General features: G+C 44.4%; 2 protein-coding genes across 2 annotated transcripts; one reads left to right on the forward strand and one right to left on the reverse strand.

Annotated features, from left to right (window-relative positions):
* Positions 1-5114: 5114 nt before the first annotated feature.
* LOC148532235 (uncharacterized) lies at positions 5115-6738 on the forward strand. The gene is made up of 3 exons (XM_088468092.1): positions 5115-5510; positions 6180-6322; positions 6525-6738. The coding sequence occupies exons 1-3, from the start codon at positions 5115-5117 to the stop codon at positions 6736-6738; spliced, it is 753 nt and encodes a 250-aa protein (XP_088324218.1).
* A 133-nt stretch (positions 6739-6871) lies between these two features.
* Positions 6872-10855, reverse strand: LOC148532236 (uncharacterized). The gene is made up of 3 exons (XM_088468093.1): positions 10409-10855; positions 8754-8991; positions 6872-6975 (listed from the first exon to the last, which is right to left on the reverse strand). The coding sequence occupies exons 1-3, from the start codon at positions 10853-10855 to the stop codon at positions 6872-6874; spliced, it is 789 nt and encodes a 262-aa protein (XP_088324219.1).
* Between the last annotated feature and the right edge of the window lie 439 nt (positions 10856-11294).

An 11294-nucleotide genomic window follows, 5' to 3' on the forward strand; every position in this document is an offset into this window, starting at 1 on the left:
GGCTAGACGGACATAATCACCCACCCTATTGACAGCAACGGCGACCTCCTCCCACATTCTCCACTTCTGGCTTTGGCTCATATTCCTGGCTGCCTGGGGCAGGATGTCAACGCACTTCTGGATCAAAACCTCCATCTCATTTCTTGTGAATTGTGGCTGCCTTTTTTTTTTGGCAGCTTTGGCGGGTTGACTGGGGCCAGCAGTCTCTTCCATGTCATCGTCCTCACCTATTTGGGTAAATATGCAGATTTAGCCACTTCACAACTTGCACAATATTATGTTTGAAAATAATCATTGAGACAAAATGCATGAAGGCCTTACCGCCGGAATTTTGGCCATTGTTTCCCTGGTCTGAAGCCATGTCTCTGCTTCCAGCATGAAATCATCCAGAAATTCTATGTGATTTTGTGACGTATTTATACATGCGTCCTTAGTTTGCGGCCGCATCATTGATTGTGCGTCCCTATGATTCATCCTTAATTTGTGCGGGAAAATAAACACTATTTATGGCTTGGTGTGTGTGGATTCGAGGTTGCGTTGTTGGATCATTGGCGGTTAAGTTGGTTGGAGTTTGTGGTTTACGGTTGGAGGATTTGGCGGATTTTGGCTTTTTATCCGTTCGCATTTTTGTTGTTTTTTTTGGGCCTCGTTTCCTGATTTGGTAAGTTTGGTGAAGTCTAACTTGTGGCCAATTGGTGTCTACTTCTTGTTTTTAATTTAATATTTTCAGCTTAACACTAATTTCATCTCTTTTAGTTTTTTGTGGCTTGCGGACCCAAAGACCTTTTTGAGGGAAATCTTATATATTAGCTCTTGGTAAGTCCATTATTTTTCTTGCATTTGTGAAATAATTAGCGTATTTTTCACTGTTGGTCTAGTGACTTGCATTTGCAAACTAATTAGCGCATTTTTCGATGCTTATTCATCATGTAAACCAGTTTTTGTTTTCCCTTTTCGGCTTACATTTGACCCCTATTTGACGTACGGTGTGCAATGTCGTTTTGATCGATGCCCAAATGTGTGTTTCGCCTATTTTATGTTTTGGCTTGCACCAATTTGACAAACATAAATTCACCCTGTAAATTTTTGATGTATCATTTTTGGCTTGTTTACAGTTTTGACGTATCATGACAATACCCCGGCATGTAAGCAGCTATGGATGGTATCATAAAGCTAAGTTGTTTTATGTTACTTTTGGGGTGGCTCAAAAGCCTTACATTGTAAACTTTGAATTTCAGGTAGATCTGGGTCGAATTGTTCTGGCCCTGCTCCCGGAAGCCGACCAACCTCAATCTCGTCCCAGGCGTAGGCATCGTAGGCATGCAAGGCCCCAGATATTTCGAACACATGTCACCCTTTTTGGAATGCCCGATGATGAGGTTTTAAGACGCTACCGTCTACCTCCCAAAATCATCATAGACACTCTCTCATTAATAGAAAGTGATCTTGAGCGGCAAATTGACAGTCCAACAGCAATACCACCACTGACGCAATTTATGGCGGTGTTACATTTCTGTGCCTCAGGATCGTTTCAAACAACGGTGGGAATAGTGGCGGGCATCTCCCAATCCTCCTTTTCCCGGATCCTGAGGGCAGTGATGGAGGCACTTTTCAAGCACCTCCATCATTTTATTAAAATGCCTTTGGATATGGGTGCCCTTAGTGTGGCCAAGGCCAATTTTTACCAAATAGCTGGCTTCCCACACATCATAGGGGTTGTGGATGGTACCCACATACCACTTCAGCCTCCAGCACGGCTGGAGGCAATATTTAGAAACAGGAAACACTATCACTCCCTGAATGTAATGCCTCCCTCCAGATCCTGTCCCTGAATGCTAAATTACCAGGAAGTGCACATGACTCCTTCGTCATCCGGCAATCAGGGATATGGCAGAAATTAACCAACCTACAAGCTGGTGATGCGTGGCTTCTGGGTAAGTGGAGACCTTTAGTACATAACAATGTTAAGCTTGATACACAGTGTTCCTGATGTTGTCTATTATTTTTCACAGGAGACAGTGGATACCCTTGCATGTCCTGGCTGCTCACTCCTTATTTGGCTCCCACACCAGGCCCACAAAGTGAGTATAATTCCGCACTTACAGCCACCAGGCAAGTGGTGGAGCGCTGTATCGGCCTTTTAAAAGGCCGATTCAGATGCCTCCACCGCTCTGGTGGCGAGCTCATGTATTTGCCGGATATGGTGTCGAAAATTGTGGTCCTGTGTGGGATATTTCACAACATCGCCATAAGGAGTGGTGTCCCAATGCAGCCAGAGGATGCCTTAGCTGAGGATGGCCCCCCCGAGGTTGGTCGGAGGTCAGTATGTGGGGGGGCCATACGCAATGATGTGGTGGCCAGATTTTTTAGGTAAGTTTTACCAAAACTACAGTGTTTATACCTAATGTGTTTGTGTTTGTTTGCGAACATCTAATTTATTTTTATTTTTTTCACCATCTTCTGTTTGTTCACATAATCTTTGGCACTCCAACGCTCACTACTTCCTGCTACCCTTACCAAACCTGGATCTGGTCATTTTGGGCATATATTCTGGAACCCATATCGCAACGCCATGTTTGTGGAATCATGTTGGCATGGTCCTTCGTCAACCAGTTCTTGATTGTTTTTTTTATTTAAATATTTTACTGGTATGTGTTGTATTTGAGATTATCACTGTGTTTTTTTTTTGGGAGTGACCACTTTGATTTGTCATTTATGTTGTGAATAAATGTTTGGAGAGTGAAATGGTCTTCCTTTTTTTGGACGTTAACAGCAAGTGTAACCAGGTTAACACACCTTACATTTGACTAAGGGGTAATCCAGTACTGACACCAGTTGAGGTAAACTGAAATATGTTTTCAGGTTCCCAACCCACACCAAAAGGAAGCCTGTCCAAACCTTTGGATTTGTAAGATTGGCCTAAGCAGCTTGCACACCAACTAGGAACCTGTAAAATGTAGAAATATCTAATTGACACTACACCCAAAAAGGGAAATGACATTGTTACTGTTATGTGTTTCTTGTGGCTGTTTTACATACAAATACAAAACACAATCTAACTTTTAAAAAAGGGAAATCCTTGCAGGAACAGTCTACTTATGTCAGGGAAAACTATTTTTGTTTTGGAAAAAAAGAATGAGCCAGAACGTATATTAGAAATAAAATATTTATTTAGAAAACGAAAATAAACAAAAAAAACTACTGGCGAAGGATGCCAGACAGCCGGTCAAGGCCCACAAGAACGCCAATGACATGTTGGCGCATCTGGGCAACACATTCGTCCACCTCTTGCCGACGCCTCTGTTCCTCTGTGGGTGAGAAAAGTGTGTGGATTAATAAAACAATAGGGAATCCACATTAAAAAAACAAAAACACAACAAAATCACTCCTAAACCTAAAAAAAGCAAACCAAAACAAAAAGGGGGTGCTGCCAAAAATACAAGGCCTATGTACAAATTCCCACAGGTGTGATATGTGTATGTTGAAATCAGCAGGAAGAGGTAAAGGCAAACTGCTAAATCACCAAAAGTAAACCAAAAAAGCACGAATAAAGGCACGACACATGATTACATACAAACAGTTTGTGCTTAAAAAAAATGCGAAAGAAAAACATACCGGGAGCCAAAACGGGAGCTCCGGAAGTCCCTCCATGTTCTTCCTCAGAGGAGCCTTCATTCCCCAAAGAACGGGGAGGGGTAATGACGGACTCCGGGGAGGGGGTAATTGGAAGAGGGGTGGGTGGAGGAGAGGGGGAAGTGGGACGGAGGGGAAGGAGGCCCGACAGTTCCGGGAGAGGGTCTTGGAAGGCTGGGGAGGAGAGGGGTATAGGGGAAATATTTGGGGTGGAGTGTTGGCTGGGGTTGGGGATAGTGGGCGGGAACGCCGTCTGGCCGGACGGTGACAGCGTAGTCTTGGCTGTCCACCTAAAATATGTCAAACAAATTGAGGTTAGTTTCTGGCCAAATCCGGGGCCCAAAAAAAAAAACCCACCAACAAAAAACATGTAAATAGGAGTAGAATGAATAAATCAGAAATAGAGGGAAAACATGGCCATGCAGATATGAGTACAAATAATAAATCGGACAGACAGGAAAACATGCACATGCAGATATGAGGACAAATAATAAATAGGACAGACAGGAAAACATGCACACGCAGTTTGCCCCACAAACACAAACATGAAAACCACAATACATAACACTTACTTTCCTGTATCTGCATGCGAAAGCATGCCAGCAAGCGGGGCATTCGCCGTTGCAGGTCTGACCACCTGCGCTCCAGCTGCCCGATGTTGCGGCATGAACCGAAGGACCGCAGGCGGGACCGTGCCTCCGCATACGCGGAGCGCTTCTGCCGGTTGGTGATGGGTGGAGGCTGGCTGGTGATACGGCGATCCATCACCTCCGTAAGCACCAGCAGCTCGCGCCTGGTGAATGCGGAGGCTCTCATGATGGCAATGGTGTTTTTCATAAAAATCATTTTTGATAAAGTGTGCCAAAAATTTCTGATTGGCTAATGTATTTTGGAAATTAACAGGAGCAATTTTATTGGTTAGTGTATGAGTCATGTGTTCAACAGGGCCAGAAATCTCTGGAGAGTTATGATAGGCTTGATGCAGTGACATGCGTAAGCAAATTTAAATAAAGAAATGAACCCCGGGAAATATGCGGGGATCCACAGCAATAGAACAATTGTTTAATTGTGGTTCACATGTTTTTGGAACAATAAAAGCAAATGTTTCATCCGTACGTATTCTGCGGGTAAACACATACACGGACAAGAGTAAAGTTTCTTGCATTGTATTGAAAAAAAAACCACAATTAAGCTAATTGATACATTGATTGGCATGATACGATTGATGGAGGTAGGCAGAATAAAGGAGCAGGTAATCGACATCTGACAAGGCCACTTCCGGTTTATACTTGTGCGTGCGTTCCCTTCAAGCCATTTCGGGGATGTACGCTCGCTATTTCGCACGCTCGTTAGTTAGAGGAGGCGTCGCCTGAGTTTAGGGAGGAATTTTAGATGCGAACGAAAATACGAGCGAGCCATTGAATTTAAATAATTTTGTACGTACGCCTAACGTACGTGCGCCCGCTTGCGAGTGGGTCTGAATGAGGGCCACTGTTTTTTGGACAGGATTCATTGAGCTATATCAAGCTAATGAGTGCCTCTGGAGACTGAAAGGAAAAGACTACATGAATAGAGTGTTGAAAAATGAGGCATTTGAGAAAATACGCCAATACAGTACAGCGTATAAACCTGATGTGACCATTGAATGGGTCAAGAACAGAATCCAGGGTCTGCGAACCGTGTTTTTGAAGGAACACAAAAAATACTTGGATTCGCAAAGATCCGGAGCAGGGGCAGCTGAGGTGAGAAAGCCATCGTTATGGTACTACGACCTGCTGCTGTTTACCTTGGATCAAGAGCCAAGTCAAGGTTCCCGGAGCTCGCTGGTGCCACAGTCACCAGATGTGGTACCACAGGACACCGTGAGTCAGGATTCTGTAAGTTTTTTTTTTTTATTTATTTTTTAAAAATGTCACTTTTTAAAAAAAAATCAAAATGTAGTCATGTTTTTTAATTAGTAATCGGTCTGGAGGCCGATGATTGGAATGCCAACCTTTGCCTTTCCAAATGTTTAAACCCTGCAGTGGATAAAAGCCAGGCGTCGTAATCCCGATGCCTTAACTACGCATGAGTCCAGACGCATGGTATCCCTGTCACTGCTAAGCCGGGCAGGGATAGTTGTGGGGGGGGGAATGATTGGTTAAGGGTTTCTGAGGGGAGGGGGGTTGGGAGGTATAGGGTAAGGCTGGGGAAAGGGGGAGCTTCAGGTTATGCACGCTAAAGGAGTGGTAAGGTTGGGTAAATGTAAAGGGTTTTTTACAACTATAAAGATTCTGACTTTTTAATCCCTGTTGTGTTTTTTTTTTTTATTGTTTATGGCACCAGAAATGTGGGTGTGGGTCATTTATGTTGAATATAATTTACGCATGTGTTAACTATAACATTAAATATGTAATATATTTTTATTGCCGAAATTTTTTTTTGCAGGTGTGTGAATTATTGTTTACAAAAAATTTTTTAAAATCAACCTAGCCTTTTTATTACAGCATTTTTTTTTTAATGTTTTTATTGATGTTATAATTTGATTTTTTTAAATTTCTTTTAAGTTACTGCTGGCGGTAGAGGATCCTGACCCGGTGTCCTGCGAGCCCCAAGTGGAAGTCCCTGTGCGAGTGGCCGAGCCGCCATCCAAGGCGCCCGCTAAGAAGCGTAAAGGGACAACACAAGCATCCACTTCGGGAGTCAAGGAGTGATACTTTTTTAAAACATGCGGAGGAGGTTCTTTCCAAACCCCCGGATGATAATCAAATATTTGGCCAAAATCTCGCCATTGAAATGCGGACCATTCCTCCGGAACAGGTCCAGCCTTTCAAGCGTCTAGTTTATAAGGCATTGGTACATGCTATTGAGGGGGACTTGAGTATGACAAGTACCATTGTCTTACATAACAGACAGCAGCCCACCCCAACGGCCACATCAGGCAACCTCACCGTCCCTCACGAATCTTACGCGGATCCACATCAAGAAAACCCTTCTCCGTTACAGTCCCACCCCTTTTCTTTGTTGCGTACCCCCTCGCCCCCTTCTGTCTTTCCCAGTACTTCATCCAGTGGTGTTCACACAGCACTGGGCAGTGCTCGCACCACTGTATTTGGCGAAGATTAATTTTGAAATATATAAATTATTACAAAATTGGCAGTTGTTATTTTTCATTTTTTAAAAACTTATCACTCTTTGTAGTGATTTGGCTCTTTGTTTCATGGTGGACTGTAGCATGGTCGTAGTACAATAGCGATGGCTACTCCACCTCATCTGCCCCTGTTATCTTGTTCTTTGTGATTCTAAAGTATTTTTTGTGTTCCTTCAAAACCGGGGCCCAGATCCTGTATTCTGTTCTTGAACCTGTTCAAATGTTCACATCAGGAATATTGTTCTGTACTGTATTGGTGTATTCCTCAAATGCCTTATTTTTCACACTCTATTTGTGTAATCTTGTCTCCAGAGGCACTTAAAGTCTAGTCTCAATGAATCCTGTCCAAAAAGTAAAAAAATCGTGTGGTCTCTTATTTAACGGATTTTAAAAATTGTAATGTCATAATGTGTTATTTAGGGTACTGAGGGGGTAATTCAGACCCGCACGCGAGCGGCAGTACGTTCACAAGCGAGTCGTTGGTACCCAAATGCGCATGCGCACGACGGAGACTGCTCCGTCGTGCACATACGTGAGACCCGGACTGCGACAGCCAATCTGTTGGTCCGGGTCTCGCACCAAAGGGGGCGTGCTATCAATGGTGACTGACAGCACGCACCCTTTAGGTGGGCGTGCCGGCCAGACGGAGGCATTCCCATGGGAACGCCTACCGTCTGAAGCCTGCCCCACTGACATCACTAGTGTCAAAATTTCTCCAGGGCTTGTGGCTGGGAGACCCTTCCGCAGGGTCTCCGTCGCAAGTCCAATGGTCGCCATGGTCAAGACCATCGCAACCACCTTCATGGATGCTCGCTATAGCTGTGGGTGGAAACCCACAGCTATGCGAGCGTCCATGAGGACGCTCCTAAAACAGGTAGGAGGGCCCTGATTCAGAAGGTGACCCGTCGTTAGGGGTCTCCTAGCTGACGGGACAAGCTGTCGATGTTGAGTGACAGTTTGCTACGTTTGTTTGGTGGTACGGGGGCGTGCCTGGCCAAACAGCAGCGTTCCTGCCAGAACGCTTGCTGTTTGGTGGGAAGCCCCACTGACTTCATCAATAATGTCACTGGAGAGCTTCCTGTTCGGGGGCTTAAGGTTGATGAGACCCTACCTTAAGGTGTAGTCATTACCCCCAATGGTCGCGATGGTCTTGACCATTGCAACCATCACCAATAGCGGCCGTTACAGCGGTGGATGTTGACCCACAGCCTAACCGGCGACATGGAGGCGGCCGTTCAGGATGCAAGCCGCCGCCCTGTTTCAGAATGAAAGCTTGCATCCTACGACCGCCTCTGAATTTGGCCCCTAAAACTGAATAGTTAACTTTCATTGTTAAAATTCGGTTTACTAAAGTATTTATTAATCTAATTTTGCAAAAAAAGTATGTTAAATATTAACATGAAAAATAAACACAAGGTGAAATTTTTTTTATTATTTTTCAGTTTTTAAAAACATCAAGAAACATAATTCCAGATCATATTTAAACCTGCCATGAAATGGCACCTTCACCATTAAAATAATTTAAGTATTTCTCTCTGACCTCTTTTGCCCGGGCAGAGGCCGCAGAGGGAAATCTTGGGGGATTTAGAGATGTGAGGGCAATATTTTCCTCACTATGGTCAATATTGACAGGCAATGAGTTTGTGGCAGGCGGTTGTCCAATTCTTTTGGCTCGAAGCAAATTATGTAGGGCACAACATGCCAAGACAAGCCACTCGATTTTGTCTCGCCGGAAATTTATACAAGTATGGAAAATGCGAAACCTATTCGCCATTCTCAACAGTGCGCCTCGCACGCGATAATCTGTAGTTAAAAATTCTTTTTTCAGGTGTTAATGCCCTTTGAGCAAAAGGCCTCATTAAATTTTCATTAAGGCCAAATGCCTCATCGGCAACAAAAACAAAATTTAAACCATATTTCGTTTGCGATCCCGAAGGAATGTTTAGCTTCATTAGTCTTTCAAAAAAGACAGTCTCTCGGAAACACCCACCATCGGAAGACCTTCCATTTTTGCCAACGTCAACAAAGATGAATTTATAATTGGCATCCACGACCGCCATCATAACCATACTAAAGAATCCTTTATAGTTGAAGTACATAGATCCAGTGTTTGCAGGGTGTGTTATCCGGATGTGTTTCCCGTCTATGGCGCCGCCACAATTTGGGAAGTTCCACCGGGTCTCAAATTCGTTGGCAATAACTTGCCACTCCTCAACAGTCGAAGGGAACTAGAAACAGAGAAAAAAAAAAACATTTTAAACATTACATTAATACTTTTATAAGGGGTATTTATTTTGGTGTTAAAAATTATCTGAAGTTAAAATGTTGAATGCAAGACATCATTTTCGCTAGTTTTGCTATAACACCGTATTCAGGCCCTGATTCAGAGCCGGACGCTCTGACCAGAGCGCTCGCTCTGAATCAGGGGCGTCCCACCTAAAAATGGAGCGGCCTCATGGACGCTCGCATAGCTGTGGTTACCACCCACAGCTATAGCGAGCGTCATTGATGATGGTTGCAATGGTCAAGACCATCGCGACCATCGGACTTGCGACAGAGACCCTGCAGTAGGGTCTCCCTGCCGCAAGCCCAGGAGTGCTTTTGGCTCTATCAGAGCCAAAAAGACTCCCACTGACATCGCTTGTGAAGTCAGTGGGGCCGGACCCAGACGGTAGGCGTTCCCATGGGAACGCGTCCGTCTGGCAGGCACGCCCCCGGCACACCCACCAAAGGGGGCGTGCTGTCACTCACCATCGTCAGCACGCCCCCTTTGGTGCGAGACCCCGAGCAACAGCTTCGCCGTTGCTCAACGGGTCTCGCACATGTGCACGACAGCAGCCTCCATCGTGCGCATGCACATTTGGATACCATCGACCTGCTTGCGAGCGTCCTGCACTCGCAAGAGGGTCTGAATGAGACCCTCAAATCAATAGTTTTTTTGATTGAACACACATACAGATAGCTGTGTTCCGTGGGTTGTGTAAGGATTTTTTTTTACTTTTAACAAAACCAAGATAATGGAGACCAGCGCTGGATGTAGGTGAGTATGAAATCTTTCTTGCAGGGCCATGGTTTTGGGAAATACTACGTGGACAAGGGGACCAAACATCTGGTATAGGTAAGTATGTGTGAATGGGTAGGTATGTGTAATAAAATATAAGTTGACACGGTGTGTGTGTTTTGACTCTTTTTAACTTTTGAAATTTAAAGTGAAGTTACAGGTGCCGCATGTCTGCTGGCACTTCTAGTTCCACAAGTGCAAAATGGCAGGCATGCTGGCACTTGTAGCTCCACTGTAAAGTACAATAGTTTGACTTTTTTTTGGTCCCCCTATTACCGCCATACCAACCACTCCAGGGGTATGGGGATAAGCCCCGGCTTCAGTGTAAGCCTGTGGTGCTCGGGAGAGAGGGGAGAACGCTTGCCGTTTGGGGGGTATATAATCGGGATATAATTTGGGAGCAGCAGCAGCAAAGGCAGAGGATGGCTAAACATCTATTTATATACATTTGGGAGGAGATATAGTAGGGAGCAGTAACAGGGACATACAACTGGCATGCACCTATATTAACACATTTTTGAAGACATTTAGAAAGAAGTGACAGATTTAGGAGATTTGTAACAGGGTTATTAAATTTTAAATACCTTAAAGTACTCTGGCTTGAGGACGTAAAAGATGGCTTTGCAGGTCTCCGGAATTATAAGACCCAAAGCCTGCGGTGAGATGAGAGTCCCGAATTTCAAGTCGGCCAAAGATCTCCCTGTAGCCAGGAAACGCAGGGTCGCAATGAGCCTCTCCTCTGCAGGAATGGCTCTACGCAACCTGGTGTCCTGCCTTTGTATGTACGGAGTCACCAAGGCCAGCAATTCTTGAAATGTTGAATCGTCCATTCGCAAGAAGTTCCGGAAGTCATCCGGGTTGTTCTCGCGAATCTGCATGAGCAGCGGCATAGGAGAGAACGAATCCCTCTGCTGCAACCACTCCTTCATCCAGCATGAACGAAGCCTTCTCCTCTTCTCAATCCTCTCCCGGTCACTTATCACCACCACTCCTGCATAAGCAACCATCAATCGATAACGGTACGTATCCATCACGACAGATAAGTACAGACAGTTTGTTTAAAGCCAAAGCAAAAACAAACCACAGCAAATAGCTAAGCAACAGCGTTCAGCAAGGAATACACCAAACCAAACTAGCCACAGAGCATAAATGCAGTGATATTAAAATGGCCGACACAATTTTATCACCTAATGATAGCCCTACCCACATTTTTTTACATTAAAAATAATAAAGCCTCTATTATTATTATTAATCTGAACGATATCGCTGATCGTTGATCGTTTGTAAAATCGTTTAAAAATCGTTTACAAAATCGTTTGCATAAAGTCGTTGAACGATCAACGATCGTTGATCGTTCAACGATCAAAAATCGTCCAAATCGTTCAACGATATCGTTCAGGGTGAAAATCGCCCAGTGTGTATGCACCTTTAGATCACTTCAGACTCCTCAGATCACTGGCTTAAATATCT

Source organism: Taudactylus pleione, unplaced genomic scaffold (assembly GCF_031769625.1).
Source record: "Taudactylus pleione unplaced genomic scaffold, aTauple2 ptg000080l, whole genome shotgun sequence".
Taxonomy (NCBI): domain Eukaryota; kingdom Metazoa; phylum Chordata; class Amphibia; order Anura; family Myobatrachidae; genus Taudactylus; species Taudactylus pleione.

What these genes read in the sequence shown, in the direction of transcription:
- LOC148532236 (XM_088468093.1), bottom strand. Translation starts at nt 10,855, where the DNA reads ATGGATACGTACCGTTATCGATTGATGGTTGCTTATGCAGGAGTGGTG. An exon ending in TCAAGCCAGAGTACTTTAAG is followed by an intron (nt 8,992 to 10,408) that starts GTATTTAAAATT and finishes CTCTGTTTCTAG; the next exon opens with TTCCCTTCGACTGTTGAGGA. An exon ending in AAATGGAAGGTCTTCCGATG is followed by an intron (nt 6,976 to 8,753) that starts GTGGGTGTTTCC and finishes ACATTTGAACAG; the next exon opens with GTTCAAGAACAGAATACAGG.
- LOC148532235 (XM_088468092.1), top strand. Translation starts at nt 5,115, where the DNA reads ATGAGGGCCACTGTTTTTTGGACAGGATTCATTGAGCTATATCAAGCT. An exon ending in ACACCGTGAGTCAGGATTCT is followed by an intron (nt 5,511 to 6,179) that starts GTAAGTTTTTTT and finishes ATTTCTTTTAAG; the next exon opens with TTACTGCTGGCGGTAGAGGA. An exon ending in TCCACTTCGGGAGTCAAGGA is followed by an intron (nt 6,323 to 6,524) that starts GTGATACTTTTT and finishes CTTACATAACAG; the next exon opens with ACAGCAGCCCACCCCAACGG.